This window comes from Periplaneta americana, chromosome 15 (genome assembly GCF_040183065.1).
Source record: "Periplaneta americana isolate PAMFEO1 chromosome 15, P.americana_PAMFEO1_priV1, whole genome shotgun sequence".
In the NCBI taxonomy this organism is placed as follows: domain Eukaryota; kingdom Metazoa; phylum Arthropoda; class Insecta; order Blattodea; family Blattidae; genus Periplaneta; species Periplaneta americana.
In genome coordinates, this window is record NC_091131.1 from 166,692,507 (window position 1) to 166,713,300 (window position 20,794).

General features: G+C 33.9%; 1 protein-coding gene across 3 annotated transcripts in view; it reads left to right on the top strand.

Annotated features, from left to right (window-relative positions):
- LOC138715508 (uncharacterized) overlaps window positions 1-20,794 on the top strand; it is an 89,543-nt gene that overhangs the window by 58,602 nt on the left and 10,147 nt on the right. For all 3 annotated transcript variants that reach the window (XM_069848502.1, XM_069848504.1, XM_069848503.1), the window contains exon 10: window positions 747-838. In XM_069848502.1, coding sequence (XP_069704603.1) covers window positions 747-838 — 92 coding nt within the window. The remainder of the gene's footprint in view (window positions 1-746; window positions 839-20,794) is intronic.

The following is a 20,794-nucleotide window of genomic DNA, read 5'->3' on the forward strand; positions in this document are numbered from 1 at the left end:
CTTGTTCTTTGAAAGGTCATGAAGAACCCACTCCCACAACAGTTGCTTTCTGGTTCCTTTTGTGTTGCCAATATTGGCCGCACGCCACTCACTCATTATGATCTTTATTTTTTAAAGTGTCACACCTGAGTTTTCCACAACTGTAATTCAATATTATTTCACATAGACTTTGTTTCTAATTTTCCTTCATTTCGATAACTTTTACTTCATCACTTAATGTTAATGCCACATTTTATGCAACTTTTTTTTTTTAACCTGGAAATCACTACACTTGCGCTCTGTTTAGCTACGACAGTATACGGGTGTGAAGCATAGAATTTTGCAAAGAAAACTTGTTTTTATATTAGTGACCTACATATTTCATGTATTCCTTGAAATTACACGCTGTTTCAAAATATAGTTACAAATATAGTGTGTGTCCAAAATATTGTTTCTGTTTTGAACAGTAGCAGACAGTTTCCTTTTCCGCGTTGGACAGTTTCGTTTTATTCAGGAAAAATTACACATAATGCATACAAATTTTGCCGGGACCAATAAATTGTTCCGAAATAGACAGGATTCCGGATTATTCAGGTTCCGATTTGAACAGGTTTCACTGTATTTTATTTTTATGATTTTTTTCTTATTTTTCTTCCCAATTGGAATTGGTATTACTAGAAAGATTGCAAGGGAAAACAGGTCATATTGAAAGTGACAGAGATGCACTGTGTTGTCAGTAAGTTTCCTGAACGTGCTCTCTGTTGCAGGTAAGGTGATGAGCACACCCAAGTGCAGCAGACTGTACAACACTGATGAGGACAACCTGCTGGGGCACAGCAGTACATTGGACTTCACTCCTGTGAGTATCACTAACTGTCAAGTATGAAGACATATTTGCAACCTATAAATTATTTACATACTTCAACAATGATTTCTTTGGAATCATTGCAGGAGAAACAAACACTTCCCAATAATACTGATTTCAGAACAAAACTCCCTTTCAAAATAAAATGCAGTTGAGGGTGTAATAACAGCGTTAATGTAAAGAGCTGCTTTTTGAGGAAAATGAGGTAGAAAATTTAAAAGTGTTAGGAACGAAATCTTTAAATTTCCTAACAATTAATGTTACTTTAAGGAGTTGCATATTAATTATTTTATAATAGTGCTGTTGAGCGATCAAAATATTTAATTGATTAACTAGAGTTTTGATCGAGTTGAAAAAATGTTTTAATATACCATAATACAAAATTATTGTTAAATTTAACTTGTGTTCGATGATAAGCATAAGTGTTGAATGTTGTATATCTGTATATATTGTATTGTTACATTACAAAACAACTATTTTAATTACTTACATATACTGTATGAGGCTTATCATTTATTCAGTGGCGGCTCATGGGTATTGAATTCAGGGGGGCTGCATACAAAAATAAACCATGCAACTTATGCACCTTGTCTTGCAAACTTTTGAATAATCTTAATAAAATCCGTTATGTCGTTTAACATAGTCTTTACAATGAAAAACATAGCTAATGCGGTCAGTCTCTCTTTTCTCACCGTATTTCTAAGATAGGATTTTACTCTTTTCAAACACGAAAAGCAACGTCTAGTTCGGAAGTTGTCATGGGTTGGTGATAGCTATGTGTAGTAGATTCACAACTTCTGAAAATGAGGCCTGCAAGTTCTCAGATAGAAGAAACTGCAAGAGCTCGACTGCGTCACTGATATTTCTGAATTCTTGTCTCTGATACAATACAATGAGTTCCGTTTTTAGTTTGTCTTTATTGAACATCGTAAAATGTTTCACACATACATTTAGGTCATTTTCAGGAAATGAGCTTTTGTAGCATTCAAATTTTTCTTGACACAGAAGAGAAGATAATACCAGATGATCTATGAACTGGAATCGGGTGTTAGCTTGTTTGATAATGAGGTCACACACTTCCTTGGCTGCTGCAACCCTTGTCTGAATCCCTTTGACCTTACGACGCTTTTTAGGGTTTTCATTTTCACAGATCTCACTGCTCAACATTACTGTGCACTGTTCCGTATGGCATTAACAAAGCTTGATATGCAGAGTCGGCCTAGGTAGCATAGTCGATTGTGGGTTCGATCCTGGCCCAGGTCAATGGCATTTAAGTGTGTTTAAATGAGACAGGCTCATGTCAGTACCCAGTCTTGCCATAAATACTGTTACAAACTTCTGACTCATACTGTACAACCAGTTTTAGGGGTAATAAACCACCCTTGCGTTAACTGCCACCCTGGTTCATTGTAAGTTCGTCAGTGACAGAAGAAGCACATACCAACAGTTTTAAGCATAGAATGGGGAGACTACGAAAATCGTGTCGCTGTAATAGCATTGCATAAGGTTGGAAAATCTGCTAGTGAAATTTTCCAGACCTTAAAAAGACTAAAGATTAGTCGAATGTTTGTTCACCGGACCATCCAGAGATTCACTGAAACCGGGTCTGTTAAGGATCGCCCAAGGGAGGGTCGGCCTCGAACTGTACAGACCGCAGCGGCACAGAAGGATACGCCGAAATCCTGTCCGGAAGCAGTCAGTCATGGCGCGGGAGCTCAACATGTCGCAAAGATCAATGTCCAGGTTGCTTAGTGAGGACCTTGGACTTAGAGCTTATCGCCGAAGTACCGGACATTACCTCGATGCTCGGTTGAAGAAGCTGAGGGTGCTGAAATGCAGACGCCTGCTGCAGCGTTACGTCAACAACGGACACCGAAGAATTCTCTTCACCGACGAGAAAATTTTCACCATTGAAGAGAGTTTCAACCGCCAAAATGATAGGGTGTATGCATCTTGCTCTCGGGAAGCCCGTGAAAAAGCTCTGAAAGTTCAGAGGGGCCATCATCCCTCCTCAGTTATGGTTTGGCGGGGGGTGAGTTATTCTGGAGCCACCCAGTTGCATTTTTGTGAAAAGGGGGTTAAAACCAGCGCAAAAGTGTATGAAAACACGGTATTGGAGCCTATTGTAAGAGACTTAAACCAGACATTGTTCCGGAATCAAAATTGGAGTTTCCAGCAGGATTCTGCTCCAGCCCATAAGGCGAGGTCAACGCAAGAGTGGCTTGAGCGTCATGTGCCTGACTTCATTTCTACCGCAGACTGGCCATCTAGCAGCCCGGACCTCAATCCCTTGGACTACAAACTATGGTCAGTCCTTGAGGGGATCGTCTGTAAAAAGAGGCACCCCACAATTGAAAGTTTGAAGCGTTCGTTGTTGGCAGCAGTGGCGGATTTCCCAATGGAGACTATGCGTGCTGCAATAGATGAATGGCCAGAAAGACTTAGAGCCTGTGTGAGTGCAAAAGGTGGTCATTTTGAAAACTGATTAGTGCTATGTGCGTCAAAAACATGTAAGTACAACATACTAAAAGATCATTAAAATATTTCAAGCCGTTTTCGAGTTTTCAATTAATTAGTTTGTAACAGTATTTATGGCAAGACTTTGTAGATTTACTGGCATTTAAAAGAATCCTGCGGGACAAAATTCCGGCATACCGGCAACGCTGATATAATCCCTGCAGTTGCGAGTGTCTTTAAATAAACCATAATTTAATTTTTTTTATATGCAGATTTGAACCTTAGAAGTATCTAACTGGCGATGTTGTAGTTGGTTTTATAATGTACAGTGAAACCTGTTCAAATTGGAACTTGAATAATCCGAAATCCTGTCTATTTCAGAACAATTTATTGGTCCCGGCGAAATTTGTATGTATTATGTGTAATTTTTTTCTGAATAAAACGGAAACTGTCCAACGCGGAAACAGAAACTGTCTGCTTCTGTTCAAAATGGAAATATTATTTTCGACACACTACTTTAACCCTTAAAAGCCTGAATTATTTTTCGTCAAGTTTTTCGTTTATTTCGTTATAGACTAATTAAATGGATGTAATTGAACACAACAATGCTTTTGTTTTCAATTGTTGAAGCGAATACGTGGAATTACAGGGCGTTACCATATGGTAACGCTAGGTCATTATGCTGTCAAATCTTAAAGAATGAGTTGTTGCCTTATAATGACATCTTTCAAGCAATTTATTGAACTTAACTGAACTTTAGCACACAAATAATATATTCATCACTCATTCAGTGTTCTGCCCAAGGTCAGATCTTTCACTGCAAACCCAGCATTCTCCAATGTTTCCTATCTTCTGCCTTCCTGTTTGTCTTTTCGTATGATCCATATATCTTCATGTCGTCTATCATCTGATAACTTCTTCTGCTCCGAACTCTTTACCATTCACTCCCGTTCACTATTCCTTCCAGTGCATCCTTCAGTAGGTAGTATCTTCTCAGCCAGTGACCCAACCAATTTCTTTTTCTCTTCCTAATCAGTTTCAGCATCATTCTTTCTTCACCCACTCTTTCCAACACGGCTTCAATTCTTATTGTCTGTCCACTTAACACGTTCCATTCTTCTCCTTATTCATATTTCAAATGCATCTATTCGTTTCTCTTCACTTCGTTGTAATGTCCACGTTTCTGCCCCACACAATACCACACTTCATACAAATAATACAAAAATAAGAAAATTACTTTCACAATACCTGAACATATATACATAATAGAATTATTGTCACAAAATACTCATATGAGCAAAACACATTTTCGTAACATAACGTTTTACATTAATTTTTTGTGCGATTTTCACATCTTTCGGTAGTAAGGTAAAACATTTCTTATGAAATGACAAAAAACATGAGCTACATCAAATTTTGAGGAAGCTGTATGTCAGAAGAGCATTCTCACTAGCACATCGCTGTCTTTTGTTTCCGGGTATCGGAATCACTAATGTTCTATTCCATTGTATCTTATATAATCAGATGTTCTGTGAGTGACGTCCAGAAAGTAAGTTTACCCGGAGCCGTTTACAGAAAGAAAACACAATTTCATGAAAAGATTTATTGGAACAGATATAGCAATTGTTGAACTATTTTTCAACATATTTCCCACTGAAATTGAGAGATTTGTCACACCCTGGGAACAACTTTTGTCCCATGTAGAAGTCTCCTGCCTGGAATCGGAACCAGTGTGTGAGAGCCGTTTGCACCTCTCTGTTGATACCATGGTAACAAAAAGTCTCAATTCATGTGGAAATATGTTGAAAAAATAGCTTAACTCCTGTATCTGTTCGAATAAATCTTTCCATACAATTGTATTTTATTTCTGCAAATGGCCCCAGGGAAACTTACTTTTTGGACACGTCTCGTAGCTCCAATATCGCTGTATTTGGAAGTAGACGGCCACCCCTTGCCTTTTGGGATGTCCCCCGACTTCTTCAAATCTCCCATTTGAATTCTAATTCATTCAATGGTGAGCCAGATCTTCTACTTGGCTGCCAAGCATTTTGCATAGCTACATCTAACAACCATGTGAACATGGCTAAAACAGATTTTACATAGCTAAAGCTAATTTTTATATTATTTATTTATTTAATAATAACATATACATAAAAACATTACATTAAAATACCCCGAAAGAGCAAAGCTCGTGTTCGGGGACAGTTCCGTTACATAGATACACATACTTTGTAGACAAGATAATTAAGAAAAAAGCTCACATAAAGATGATAATAAAATTAGTAAATAATAATACTAATAATAACTGAGTGAAAAAAGAGACGATGTTTAGATTGATGGATTAATATTAAATTATTATTAGTAGTATAATTAGTGCAGGTCATGTTGATATAGTAACCAAGATAAAATAGAAAAATACACTTAGGATAGAAATAAACTTGTTTTACAATACATGGTACATAATATATATACAGGGAAGTCTGTCATATAAATTTTTTAATTCTGGATCTGAAAATTTCATTGCTTAAAGTAGTCAATTCTGGATGAAATTTTATTATCGAATTATATAGCCGTGGACCATAATTTGTACTGTGTAGTAAAGCAGCATATGTGAAATATTTAGGTTCAACTAATTTAAGAATTTCATTTCGTCTCGTATTATGAGCATGTGGCTGAGCTGCAAATTTCGTTCTATTTTTATGATAGAATTTCATTAAAGAGTATTTATAAATTTGGTCAATTCTAAAAACATTCAATTCAGAATGGATCAAATTTGTTGGATAATCCAGTCGCCTTTTCAAACAAATTTTGATTATACGTTTTTGCAACATAATTAGAGGAAAAAGAGCAGTTTTTGTAATGCCTCCCCATCCAATTATACCATATTGGATAACAGATTCAACTAGAGCCAAATAAACCAAACGTAATACATGAGTAGGCAAGTAATGGCGAAGGTTTACAAATTTGTAAATTGTTTTACGTATCCTGTTACATAAAAAGGTGATTTGTCTATCCCATTTCAAGTGCTGATCAACAATAATTCCCAGGTATTTCACATCTACAGATTCTTTCAGGCAAGGACATTTACAGGTTGTAGAGAGTTTACAAAATGAGTTGTGGATTATTAATTTTAAATGAGAAAGTGATTTCAATTTGTTCAATCCAGAGACTGTTAAAGAAAATGGCACCAAAGTAGTTTTAGTTATATTTAGAGATAGCAAATTTGCATCAAGCCAGTTTTTGATCAAATTTATACCTACATTGGCATGTTTATAAGTGTCCTCCCAAGTTAAACCACTGAAAATCACCACCGTATCATCAGCGTAAGAATAACAGGAGCCATTATGTACTTTCAAATCAATGTTTAATAAATCATTAATATATATTAAAAATAGAATAGGACCTAAAATTGTTCCCTGAGGGACACCTATATCAATATTTACATTTTCACTGATATTATCATCAATTTTGGTTACCTGAGTTCTTTTGTTTAAGTATGATTGAAATAACTTATGCGCAATACCCCTGACTCCTATATCAAATTATTTTGTCCAGAAGTAAACGATGGTTAACCGTGTCAAAAGCTTTCCTTAAATCTAAGAAAATCCCTAAACATCTAGAACCGTTATCCAACTCCTGCATAATTTTACCAGTGACTTCAATAATTGCGTCATCCGTAGATAATTTATTTCTGAAGCCATACTGATGTTTGGAGAGAATTTCATTTTTCTCTAAGTAATTTACTAATCTGTTTTTTAAACATTTTTCTAATATCTTTGAGAAGCTAGAGAGCAAGGATATAGGTCTATAGTTATTCAGACTTTTTCTTTCCCCTGACTTATGGACCGGTACAACTACAGCATTTTTCAGAGATTCTGGGAAAACTCCTTGGGTGAGACATAGATTGAATACATAAACAAGCGGTTTTAATATATGTTTAATGATAATCTTTAATGTGTTATTTGTAATTTTGTCGATTCCCGGTGAGACATTATTTTTTAAGGATTTTTACAATATTATAAATTTCTTCTTCGGTTACTGGTGATAAAAACATGGAGGAAGATGCGTGCTTATTACGGCCACTGCAATAATTTTTCGTGTTAAATGCCGATTTGTTGATGTTCGATGCAATGCTATGTCCTACTTTTGAGAAATATTTATTAAATTCATTAGCTATGTCTTTTTTGTTTTTAAATATTTCTCCCTCTTCATTTAAAATCTCTGATATGATACTATTTTGGTTCACATTTACGTCTGTGGCTTCATTAATAGTTTGCCAAAATTTCCTAGGATTATTTCGATACTTCTGAAATTGAGATTGATAATACTGAGTTTTCATGTTTCTTATAATAAGAGTTAAGGTATTTCTGTATTTTTTGTAATAATTTATTAGATTTATATTATCAGGTTCTTTTCTAATATTTCTGGCTAATTTGTCTCTTATACGGATTGACTTAATGATACCTGTGGTGATCCAGGGTTTTATTTTTCTTAATTTTCAAGATACTTTAAAGTAAGATACATCTGTGCTTATGTCTATATAATTAGATATTAAATTTTGGAATACTTGAAAGCATAATTCAGCATTTTGACAGTTAAGCACGGAATCCCAATTTTCTTTTTCTATAAGCGAAATTAGCTTATTGTAATTTATGTTTCTTTTTATATGGAGAGGATACTTAGATGTATTAGAGTTTTTAATTCCAATTTCGAATAATGCAATAACTGCATAGTGGTCGGTAATAGCACTACACAAAACAGCAGGTACAAATTTCCAGTTACTCTTTGTTTTAAAAAATATGTGATCAAGGCAAGACTTAGAATCAGGCCGAGTGATAGAGTGTAAAAATTTGACAAATCCATATTCGTGTAAGATATTCATGTACCTATTGCCAGTACTGTCTAATTTGTCTTCTAGAATTTGTATGTTAATGTCTCCAACAATGGTTTGATTGCTTGTGTCTTTAGAATTAAACAAAAATAGTTCAAAATTGTCTAAAAATTCATTTATACAATTGTTTGGGGATCTTTATATCGCCACAATGGAGAATGGAGTATTATTACATATAAAATTAAGATGAATAGAATTACATTGTGGGATATCTACATGTACTATTGTGACATCAATATTATTTTTGCAGTAGACAACTAAACTATCGCATTTATTATATTTATTCGTTTTGACAAACTTTTTATAACCTGGTAAATCATAGCCAGAGTCATGATTTAACCAAGCCTCCGTCAATATAATGAAGTCGAAAGGATTATTAAAATTTTGCATAGTGGCACAGAATTCCAGGAAATGTTTATTTAAGCTGCGTATATTTAAGTGAAATAATTTAAAATCGTGTGAATTGTTACCAATGAAAACAAAATTTGTCACATCTCTCTCTTTAAAAGTCACTCTCTGGAGAAATCGATTGAACTGTTGTAACATACTGTTCTATCCACTTACGTTTCCCTGATGGCACCATTTCTACAATTGCAATGTTGACTGTATCATTCTCTTTCTATCACAGATGACTCTTCAACTTCCTCTTCTTCTATAAAAGGAATATCATCTGGTGCACCTATTCTGTCGCTATTAACAAAAATAGCCCCAGCTTCAATACTCAGTTTCCTTCCACTTAGGTTGTCGAACATGCCACCCTCTACATCTGCAGAGTTCTCGTCAGATGCAAAGTTGGGCTTTGGTGGCTGTATGTAGAATGCTCTAATTTTTCGTTGTCTAATTCCAAAAGTATCTCATGCACTTCCACGCATCTGTTTGTAACATTCATTTTGTTACTTGTACTTTCTTGCAACTCCATCTTACTGTTAGTAGCAAGAGAGCACAAAGAATGAGTGACAACATATTAGCCTAGCGTTAGCATATGGTAACGTAAGAAACAATGTATTATATCCACAACAATGTTACGGATTGTAAACTTGTGCTTGATGTACATGAATACTCAATCAACAATAAGTAAAATGCCACAACACACATTACAATCAAATTAATCAAAGTAACAAATAAATTATCTTACTTCTTGTTGCTCTCCAAAATTGCTGCTGAGAAAGCAACATCTAAATTGCGCACCTGCTCTTGCCCAACTGGTATAATAAATTTGTAATTTCATAATGTAAAAAGGAAGAACCAATCATGTAGCTTGGATTCGCAAACAAAAATTCCAGTTTTATTAATTAAGGATGTGTATGAAGCAAGTTATATTACTTTCTGCACTGCGTTACCATATGGTAACGCTACCATATGGTAACGCTAGGTTAAAATGGGTTAATGTTGTTGTTGTTTTCTAATGCCAGGCGTTTGACAATAAAGTCATTTGACCTCTTGCACTCCAATATTTTTCAAAGTTATTATCATGACCAGCCACTGAAGTACAGATTTTGAGGTGTTCCGAATCCATTTCTTGGTTTGAGTTGCACAATGGACAGTTAGGGGACTGATATATTCCAATTCTATGCAGGTGTTTGGCCAAACAATCATGGCCTGTTGCCAATCTAAATGCAGCTACAGACGATTTTCGTGGTAAATCGGGAATTAACTGTGGATTTTGATGCAGAGAGTTCCATTTTTTCCCTTGGGATTGTGTTATCAAATTTTGTTTGTTGAAGTCTAAGTATGTAGATTTAATAAATCTTTTCACAGAGTAATACGTAGATTTAGTAACAGGTCTGTAAGTAGCAGTGCTGCCCTTCTTTGCTAAAGCATCCGCATTCTCGTTTCCCAGGATTCCACAATGGGATGGTATCCATTGGAATACAATTCTTTTATTGAGTGATATTAATTGAGAGAGCATTTTAGTTATTTCTGCTGTTTGAGATGAAGGTGTGTGTTTAGAGACTATTGATAAAATAGCTGCTTTGGAGTCTGACAATATAACTGCATTTTTAAATTTACTGATGTGGCATAGAAGATTCCTGAGACTTTCACTTATTGCAGTGATTTCTCCATCAAAACTTGTTATATATCCAAGAGATCTATAAAGTGAGAAGAGACAGCACGTAACACCTGCACCGGCACCTTGTTCTCTGGAGATCAAGGATCCATCAGTGTATAAATGAAGCCAGTTTTGTGGAATTTCAGTGTTTACTTCTGATTTCAGTATTTCTTCTGTTAAATTTAGATTATATTCTATATTTAATAGAGTTAAAGGGTTTGGTTTAATTTGTAGGTTTTCTTTTAAATTCGGGATGTTGATTTTCTGTTTTAATTCTTGAACCATGGATATGAAACTTTTTTGAGTTTTCAATCTACAGAGAGGACTGTATGAATGCCAATTGTTTCCTGGTAATCTGATAAGTTTTCCATATTGAATCAGTGCTTTTTCTTTTATTGTCATTTTGATGCTGTTAATATTAGTGAGTAATCTCATAGAATCTATTGGAGTTGTTTTGATTCCACCAGTAATGAGTCTGAGAGCTTGGTTTTGAACATATTCTATTTCGTTTATGAAAGGTGAAGTAATCAAAATTTCTCCGCAGTATATCAGCACTGGCTGTATAAACATTTTGTATGTAGTGTTCAAAGTATACCTAGAGCATCCCCATTTCTTTCCTGCTAGTCTTTTTAGAAGGGAGAATCTTTTACGAGCTTTTTCAGAAATGTATTTCAAATGGTTGCTCCATGTTAACTTACTGTCGAAAATAACTCAAAGATATTTGGATTCATAAGTCCTAGGAAGGTGTTGGCCATTGTATTGGAAATTGAATTCTCTTTCTTTTTTACCAAGTGAAAATATTTTATGTGCTTTCAAGGAATGTACGAAATACATAGGTCACTAAGATAAAAACAAGTTTCCTTTGCAAAATTGTTGAGGGTGCGAGGGTGTGTTGGTCTGGTGGTAATAAATTTTATCACCTTGTTGACTAGGCTGACGAGTACCTTCAAAGATGTTCAATTTTTCACTCCTGTATACTGTCGTAGCTGGGTAGAACGCAAGTGATTTCGTAATAAAAAGTTGCGTAAAAATGTTGCACTATTATTAAATGATGAAGTCAAAGTTATCGAGGAAAATTAGAAATGAAGTATATGGAAAATAATGTTGAAATTTAGGAATGGAAAACTCACGTGTAACTTAACACTTTAAAAAATAAAGGTCGTATCATTAGTGAGTGGCTTGCGGTCAATAATGGTGACATAAAAAGAAAACAGAAAACATCTGGTTACATAGACATGAACTGTTGTGGGAGTGGATTCTTCTTGTTCTTTCAAACATCATGCCAATTTCTGGACCTATTCTGCAAAGCAAACCATTGAACTGGCAAAGAAATTAGATAATCCAGAATTCAAGGTTTGTAATGGATGGCTCCTAGTTCAACTAAATAATGTGCTGTGATATACAGTACAGTATTATAGTAAGTATAGTGTTAGATATTAAATTTAGTGTAATTAATAAACTTTATAGTGTTTAATGAGCGAGTTACGATACATTTTATACAGGAAATGAGATTTTCATCAAGATCATTCACCAGTTAAATAAGCGACAGGAAGCTGATTTAATGTCAGTACTGTTAAACGGAATATTTTGTAATTCCTACAATTTGCGGCATGCCATTTTGTTTTTCATTTATACAAATGATAAAATATTCCATTTCAACTTCACACCTGAATAACACTGAAACCTGTCCACAATGGAAAAAAAATTAGGACCACGTCACTTCCCTCTTGAACAGGTTTCACTGTATCTACATGATACATCAATAAATGAAAAAAAACTGAGTCAGAAATTGAATTCAGGATCTTGAAGAGTACGCACCAAGGTGCTTGCCTCATTTATTGTGATGTTGTTAGATGTTTCAGATTCCATTATGGTTTGAAAACATTCTAGCAATGGCTCCTTCTTCTCATGAACAACATTTACTGTTCTTATTTTAGAACTCCAGCTTGTTGCCCCAGCTGATGGAATTGTCTTTGAAACATATGAATCTAATACAGACTGTGTGGAGATCGAGAGAAGAAAGCAGGGATACTGGATAAATTAGCAAAAAATATTCGAGCTTTGTAGGCTATTTTGTTTAGCGGCTCTTTCCATTATGAGATTCAACTGATGGGCACTTAATTTCACATTTCTCCTGAATTGTTAAGGTACTGAACTGAATAGACTGTGAATATTGTACAGAATTAAACATTGTTGCACTTGTTAAGGCTGATTCACAATAAACCGGGAACAGAAACAAGAATGAGAACGGAAATAATGTTAAAATAAATGTATTTAAATGTGTGAATGCTCACATTTAAATACATTTATTTTAACATTGTTTCCGTTCTCATTCTCGTTGTCGTTTCCGTTCTCGGTTTATTGTGAACCAGCCTTTATACTCACAACATTAAAGAAAATGTATTTAAAACTACGCATTACTGACAAACTGCTGCAAATTTTGCAGCGCCTTCACACATTGTAACTGAAACTGTGCTGAAAATTTCGTACCACAGTTTTATGGGAATTTTCCTCTGACAAAACATGTGATTATACATATTAAAAACTTCATCATGGGTAAATTGAGCTTTGTCACTCAACAAAATGAACTGATGCAACTCAAGATCACCGTTTATCCATGCACAAAACTGCATTCACCTGACATAGTCCTCTGGCTGAAGATGTTGAACTTGGCTGTAAATGATAAGGATACATTCCCTCATCATTCAATGTTTTGCACACCAGTTTGAGAAACTTTGGTACTTGTGTGTGGGTTCATTGTACCATACGAAGAATATTTCCGCGTTCTTCACTCAGCAACTGCATGCTCATATGCCATCGCAACACTGAGGACTGAACAGTATCCCTCAGTGACTGGAAAGTGCAAACGAAAACATCACATGTCGGTATTCTGCAATCTGAAAATCCTTGATATTCGTCAACAATATTTGTAGCATTTCCGTCACAAAATCCATACACATAAATCATAATCTGCATACTTGATATTGGACAACTGAAATGAAATTTTTGCTAACGCACATGCACTGCATGAGAGACAGTGAATGACTCACTACTACAGTGATCTTGCTCCGTGTTGCATTATCTCTAACCCTGACCCTGATGTCACAAGACTATTGCTAGCTGTAACACACGTAGCTCCTGAGAGAAGTTCACAAGGATGTGCGTTATGGGAGAAAGAACTGTGATTTTATCTAAAATTATTCAAAATAGGACACATGTATATTTGAACTTTTTCCTTCACAATGATGTCAGAAATCAGATCCTAGAGTATTGCACGATCTTCGTGAACCACCCTGTTTGTATCTGGTTTCCTGATAAGAACTATTCCAAGATCCTGCTTTTTATGTATATTGAGTTGAAATTACAGTAGAAAAAATTCAAGTCTCCAGATATTGATCTAATTTCAGGAGAATTAATACAAGAGGATGGAAACACATTATCTAGTGAAATTTATAAGCTTGTATTTGCTATTTCGGAAAAGGAAATTGTACCAGAACAATGGAAGAAGTCCATAATAATTGAGGACCATTTTTGCAAAACTTGCTAACTGCAAAATTGGAAAAATTGAGATTTTGATGGATTCGTTAACATAAGGCAGGCCTCTACATGATGTTAACGGCATCTTAGTAAAATTGGGTTATTTCTCTTCATTGTAGTGTGTCAAAGTGTGATCGTTTTTCCAAAACTTGCTTTCTGCTATGTGAGAGTTACAGCAAAATTTTGCTTACTGTAGTGTTTTGTCTCTCCTGTAAAATTTAGTTTCTTCAGTTAGCAAATTTTGCAAAAACGGTCCTCAATTGTACCTATCTTTATTCTTTAAGAAGAGGGAAGAGACTAACTGTAGTAACTTTCAAGGAATTTCACTTTTATTGACGTCGTACAAAATTTTGTCCAATATTCTTTTGAGAAGATTAACTTCTTATGTGTACAGAGTGTTAGTTGGCAGATCTGAGAAAAAAAGACCTTTGGGGAAGCCGAGACATGGATGGAAGGATAATATTAAAGTGGATTTGAGCAGGGTTTAAGCTAGAAAATAAAAAGAAAAAATGCACAAATAAAAACTTACATTTGTGCAAATTGTGAAACGTTTGTGCAAAATTCTGTAGTAAATTCTCTACACGATACTATTAATGAGAATTCCAAAAGTAAAGTATGTATGTTGAATTGAAACAAACAGTAATATGTTTATTGAAATTTTATTGCTTTTTAAATTATCTTTTACACATATAGACCTACACAATCCATATCACATCTACTGTCCGTATTCTGTTCCATTTGTATTACATTACATCACACCAGAATATGTCGGTTTATATGCATACTCCACTCATTGAATGCGTTTTCAAAATCAAAGTCATTGCAAGATGGCCCTTCAGTATTAATTGTTAGAAGAGTGCTAACTCTTTCTACAGAAAGGTTTCTAATTGTCTTTACATTATTCATGCAACTAAATCCTCGCTCACAGTCAGCTGTGTGGAGGGAATAGTAGCAGCGTATTCTGTAATTTGGATATTTAGAAACTAATGCAAAAACATGTCTTCTGAAATCCAACGAGGAGTGCAGTTCATAATGTTTATGACCGTGTAGTCTGTATGTGCCACCAAAAGGGAACAGAGGTTCAGACATGATGTCTGCAAACCTTGAACAGGTCAGAAAGACATCAAAAGAACAACATACTTTTCCGACTTTCATCATATACCTACAAATTGAAAGCTTCTCTGTGAATGATTGTTGTCGCATTTTTCCATATTCTGTTTTAAAGTTCGTCGCATTTCTCGACCTCGAGTAGCAAAATGCGTCAAAAGCGACTGTAACTTAAAAAATTATGGTTTATTTAACGAAGCTCGCAACTGCCGAAGTTATATCAGCATCGCTGGTGTGCCGGAATTTTGTCCCGCAGGAGTTCTTTAACGTCTGACGTGAGCCTGTCATATTTAAGCACACTTAAATGCCATCGACCTGGGCTGGGTTCGAACCCGCAACCACAAACATAGGAGGCCAGTACTATACCCACTGTGCTACTGAGGCCGACTCGACTGTAACTTAAACCCTGGATTTGAGGGAGGTTGGATATGATATTAGGGTCTGGATTAATCTTGCTCAGGACAGAAACTGATGGCGGGCTTATGTGTATTGTATTGTATTTATTAACATTCCATGGTATTCATACATGCTTACAGCTAGAATATGGAACAAGTCAAAAAAAACTTAATACTATTATAAATTCTTAATTTATAGTCACAGTCTAGATGAAATATATACAGACGAGATTTACAATATAGTCTACTAGTACAACACAAAGTTTTAGTATCAATTTCATGAAGCATTATTGAATGTCATGAATTCACCTACAGAATAGAAGGCGTGAGAAATTAGGTACTTCTTTAATTTGGCCCTAAATAATTTTATGTTTCGAGTTTCATTTTTTATATCGATAGGGAGGCTATTAAAAATTTTTAATGCCATATAACACACTCCTTTTTTGATAGCACGATAGACTAGCCGATGGAGTATGAAAGTCATTTTTTTGATGTGTATTTATGCTATGAACTGTTGAATTAGTTACAAAGTTTTCACGATTACATACAAGGAAGATTATTAATGAAAAGATATACTGACAAGCCATGGGCATTATTTGTAGTTTTTTTAAAATAGTCCTACACGATTCCTTAGATTTGGCACCTACTATTATTCTAATTACTCTTTTTTGTAATAGAAATATACTGTTACTATCTGTGGAATTTCCCCAGAATATTATTCCAAAACTCATTACCGAGTGGAAGTATGCAAAGTATATTGTTTTTAAGGTACTGATATTTACTATCTTTTGCATAGATCTAATAGCAAAACAAGCTGAATTTAGTTTGGGGGTAATTTCTTTAATATGATTTTTCGAGTTTAACACATTATCGATTTTTAAGCCAAGAAATTTGGTTGTTGTTGTTTCTGAGAGGGATCTATTATTAAATATTGCGCTAGAAATTTGCGACATTGAATTTGGACAGGATTTAAATTGAATTATGTTAGTTTTGTTACAATTTAATACCAATTTATTGACTGAGAACCAGTCACTTATTTTGAAGAGAATTTTCTCTGTTGAAGATTGGAATGTGTTGGAGTTATTGGCTGTAATTACTATACTTGTGTCATCTGCAAATAATATGGGATGACCTACATCTTTTATTAGGGGGGGAAGATCATTTATAAATACTAGAAAAAGTAGGGGACCTAATATTGATCCTTGAGTGCGGCAATGAACCTCTGGATTCTCTAAAGCTTTATAAGTAAATATATGTTTATACAAAGAAAATGTATGTTTTTAATTTGTTGCCAACTACGCACTTCAGTTCTAGATCTTTCCTATATTGCTAGCACTCACTGTCACTGGGTTTGTGTGGAACCTTGCAGCAGATGAGTACACCATGCACTGCAGTGTGGTGAATTGGTTACATCTGATGTACTGAAATGGATTCCCTCAGAAGGTCTGTGTAATCAGAATTATAAGGATGCATTGTCAGAATTCAAGTATATTCATTGTAAACAATTAAATTGGTTCAGAGGATGGAGAATGACAGACTGCCAAGGCAGATATTGTAATGGATGCCTATAGGAAGGGAGAAAAGGGGAAGACCACAGGTTACATGGATGGAGGAAATTAATATAGAAATGCAACAGGAAGGCTTAGATAAAGAAGATTGGGAAAATAAGAGTGGAGGAGAAAAATCTGGCCACAGAGAAATGCTTGAGCTTTGCCAAGCTTTTCATTCATAATAATTTTCAGGGGTTTGTAATCTTTTGCTGTTGTCTTAATGAGATATACCAAGCGACCAAAAACTGTGTGTGTGCTGTAATGTGATCAGAGGAGGGGTGACTAGTAGGCAGTGTCAGATTTTTTTTAAGTATTTAGACCAGATACATTGTTTTATATAATATATATTTAAATGTTCTACATTTAGTTCGAACTCCATAGAATTTTTAGGTGTTGTTTGTAAACATCCAAGACACAATCGTAATGCAGTGTTTTGTATTTCTATTTTTTTCTTAAATTTGTGTTGACGCAGCTTCTCCCCACACTTCACAGCCTTAGGTAAATTTAGGTTTTAGGTATATTATGTACCGCGGAGAACATAATTGTTGAACATGCGGAAATGTTTCAAAATCTGTAGGATGGATCATAAGAGGCTACAGTTTTAATTCCTCCTTAGCATAGATGTGAGTGAAATGAATATCTCGTCATCATATGAACTAAATTAATTATATTAGATTACTGTTCAGTCACTATTACCACTTAAAACAATGAATTATATCATTGAGTATAAAAATATACTTTATTTTATTTTATTTTATGACGAGTGCTTTCACCTTATGGCATCATCAGGTTTCATCTGAACATGACACAAGCACATTATAGAATATCTGGTTAACAACTTACAACATGCATGAATTGTGCCATTACGTCGAAAACTAGAAACTCAGGAGCATGTCAGAGTGCGCATATGATTTTTAAAGTATTTGTGTATCATTGTCTGATATGGAAAAACCACAATTACATACTTATACTTCAACAAACAAAATTTGATAACACAATCTCAAGGGAAAAAATGAAACTCTCTGCATCAAAATCACAGTTAATTCCCGATTTACCACGAAAATCGTCTGTAGTTGCATTTAGATTGGCAACAGGCCATGACTGTTTGGCCAAACACCTGCATAGAATTGGAATATATCAGTCCCCTAACTGCCCATTATGCAACTCAAACCAAGAAATGGATTCGGAACATCTCAAAATCTGTGCTTCAGTGGCTGACCATGATAATATCTTTGAAAAATATTGGAGTGCAAGAGGTCAAATGACTTTATTGTCAAACACCTGGCATTAGAAAACAACAATTACAAAGTATTATGCACAATAGATATGTCTTAATTATAAAATAGTTAGTTGAACAACATATGTTGAATGAATTAGTTGCACATATTTGTTAAAATTACATCTGTCATATATGCTGACAAATACTATCCGTTATCAAATCAAAGATTTAGAAATATGTAATTAAATGTCCAGCAGTGATAATTAGAGATGGATAATAACTTGGTCGTAATGTTTGTTGGTGGATGTTAGGATGCATAGAAATGTCTAAAACGAGATATGTGTTTTAATTTTACTATTATTGAATGCAAACGAGATATAATATGTTTTTAATTTTACTTTTGAATGCAAATTTGTTAAATGTTAAAGTAATGTAAAGTTACTTACGGAGATGATGATCGTCCACCTTTGCAAAGATACGACTAAGCTGGACAGAATATGTGTGATACATTAGAGTTTTACTCAATCATCTGAAGGAAATTAATCAATGTGTATGTAGTACAAGGCGTTTGCAAGGTTGGAAACTGTTTGTTGATTAGTTTTGCATTACTATTATGATATTTAGCAATAAAAAATTCTTCAGCGGTGTTGATGTATGTATTATTATTAACAGTTTTAAGGATGTCCATAGCATTATGTATGGGTGTTAATTCATGATTATTTCGAATAAGGTGAGTGGCATATTTGGATTTATTTCTATTGAAACGAAAATCGGCTTTATGTTCCAAGAATCTATTGTTGAAATTTCTTTTTGTTTGTTCAATGTATTTATATTCACAATTATTGCAGTGTAAAAGATAAATGCCACTATTAAAAAATTTACTTTTATTGTGAATTTTGATGTGTATTATGTTAGTTAATCTGTTCTTAGTTCCGAAGGCAATATAAATATATATATATATTTTTTTAGAAAATTAATTAATTTATATGATATATTACCGTGGAAAGATATGGGTCTTCTTATTGTATTCTTTTTCTTTTCTTGTTGTGTGTGGATATTGTGTTTAGCTTTTAATTTATTTTTGCGTTTCTTATCGTATTGATCATGAGTTTTTTATTGAAACCATTTTCAATTGTTATGTTAACTATATGTTTAACTTCTCTGTTGTAGTTGGCTTTACTTAAGGGTAAGCTTAACATTGTATTAATTAGAAACCTAAAATTGTTAACTTTGTGTGAAAAAGAATGGTTTGAAGATTCTTGTATAGAATGATTTGTTGCAGTTGGTTTTCTATATATATTAAACTGTAATGATTGGCCTTTTGCTGTAATGTTGATGTCCAAAAAATTAATTAATTTATTGTTGTCTTTTTCCAAAGTGAATTTTAAATTTGAATGCAAACTATTAAAACCGTCAAGAATTGGCTCAGGTGTGTAACTTGCGTTATTATTTATTTATTTATTTATTTATTTATTTATTTATTTATTTATTTATTTAATCCACTCAACAACCGAAATATCAACAACATATTATCTAGTATAACATTGTATGTTAAATTTTGTTTTTAATGTTTATATGTTGGTTTTCGAGATTTTGTAGGAAAACTTCGGCTAATGAATAATGAATCTCCCCTTGTAACATCTTTATTTTGCTGAAAAATTCTGTTATTGAAAGAAAAATAGTTTTGTTTAAGGGACACTGTTAATAAATCTATAATCTGTTTTATTATGTTTTGATTTACTGTTGTTGCTGTAGTCTATTCTTTATAATTTCCAGTATTTCTTCTAATGGAATATTTTTATAAAGGTTTTCGATGTCCAAAGAAAACATATTTATGTTTTTTGGTGTTGGGGATTAATTTTAGTGTATTAATAAGTTTCGTAGTGTTAGTCAATGCAAAAGTGTTTTCAAGTTTTAACATTTTTTTAAGTAACCGTGGAGAAACTTATTGGTTTTATGGCTGGGGAACTCATGCTGTTTACTACTGGTTGCATGGAAAGAACTTTCTTGTGTGTTTTAGGTAATGTTTTTAGTATGGGGGAAAAAAAATGAACTAAAACTTTTGGCTTGAAGCATGCGCAGTGTGGCAGTCTCTGATTTAGAAAATATTCGAGTTGCTCAACTATTATGTCTCAGAGATGCGGAGAAATAACTCCTCCCCATGTTCTGTGTTGCAATGTTTAATGAATCAGTGGTTTTAAAACATTTTTCTGCTGTGGACTTAATATGGTTTTCCACAATAACTTTTCATCTGTTATAACACCCAAAATCTTTGGGTTAGGATTGCATTAGTTCTTTTTCCATCATGTGTATTTGGGGATGAAATCCTTTAAGAGAGTATTCAGAAAGATTAAAAATTATTCTATGGAATGCGAAGGATAGGACAATCAAAGAAACTAGAAGTGTCCTAATTATAGACGCAGAAGGTAGCAAGACAACAGAATTAATCTGGTTTTCAATCATCTGAAAAATAAATTCATGGCAGCTCATTGTCCTCGAAGCAAAATTACGGTAAATGATGGCCTCGTGCTATGGAAAGGGAAGTAGTTCATTAGAACAAAAGAGTGAGATTCAGTGTACAAACTTTCGATTTGTTTGAAAATAATAATAATAATAATAATAATAATAATAATAATAATAATAATAATAATAATAATAATTAATAATAATAATAATAATAGTAATAATAATAATAATAATAATAATAATAACTGCATGCATTGTATTCTTCACCTGACATAATT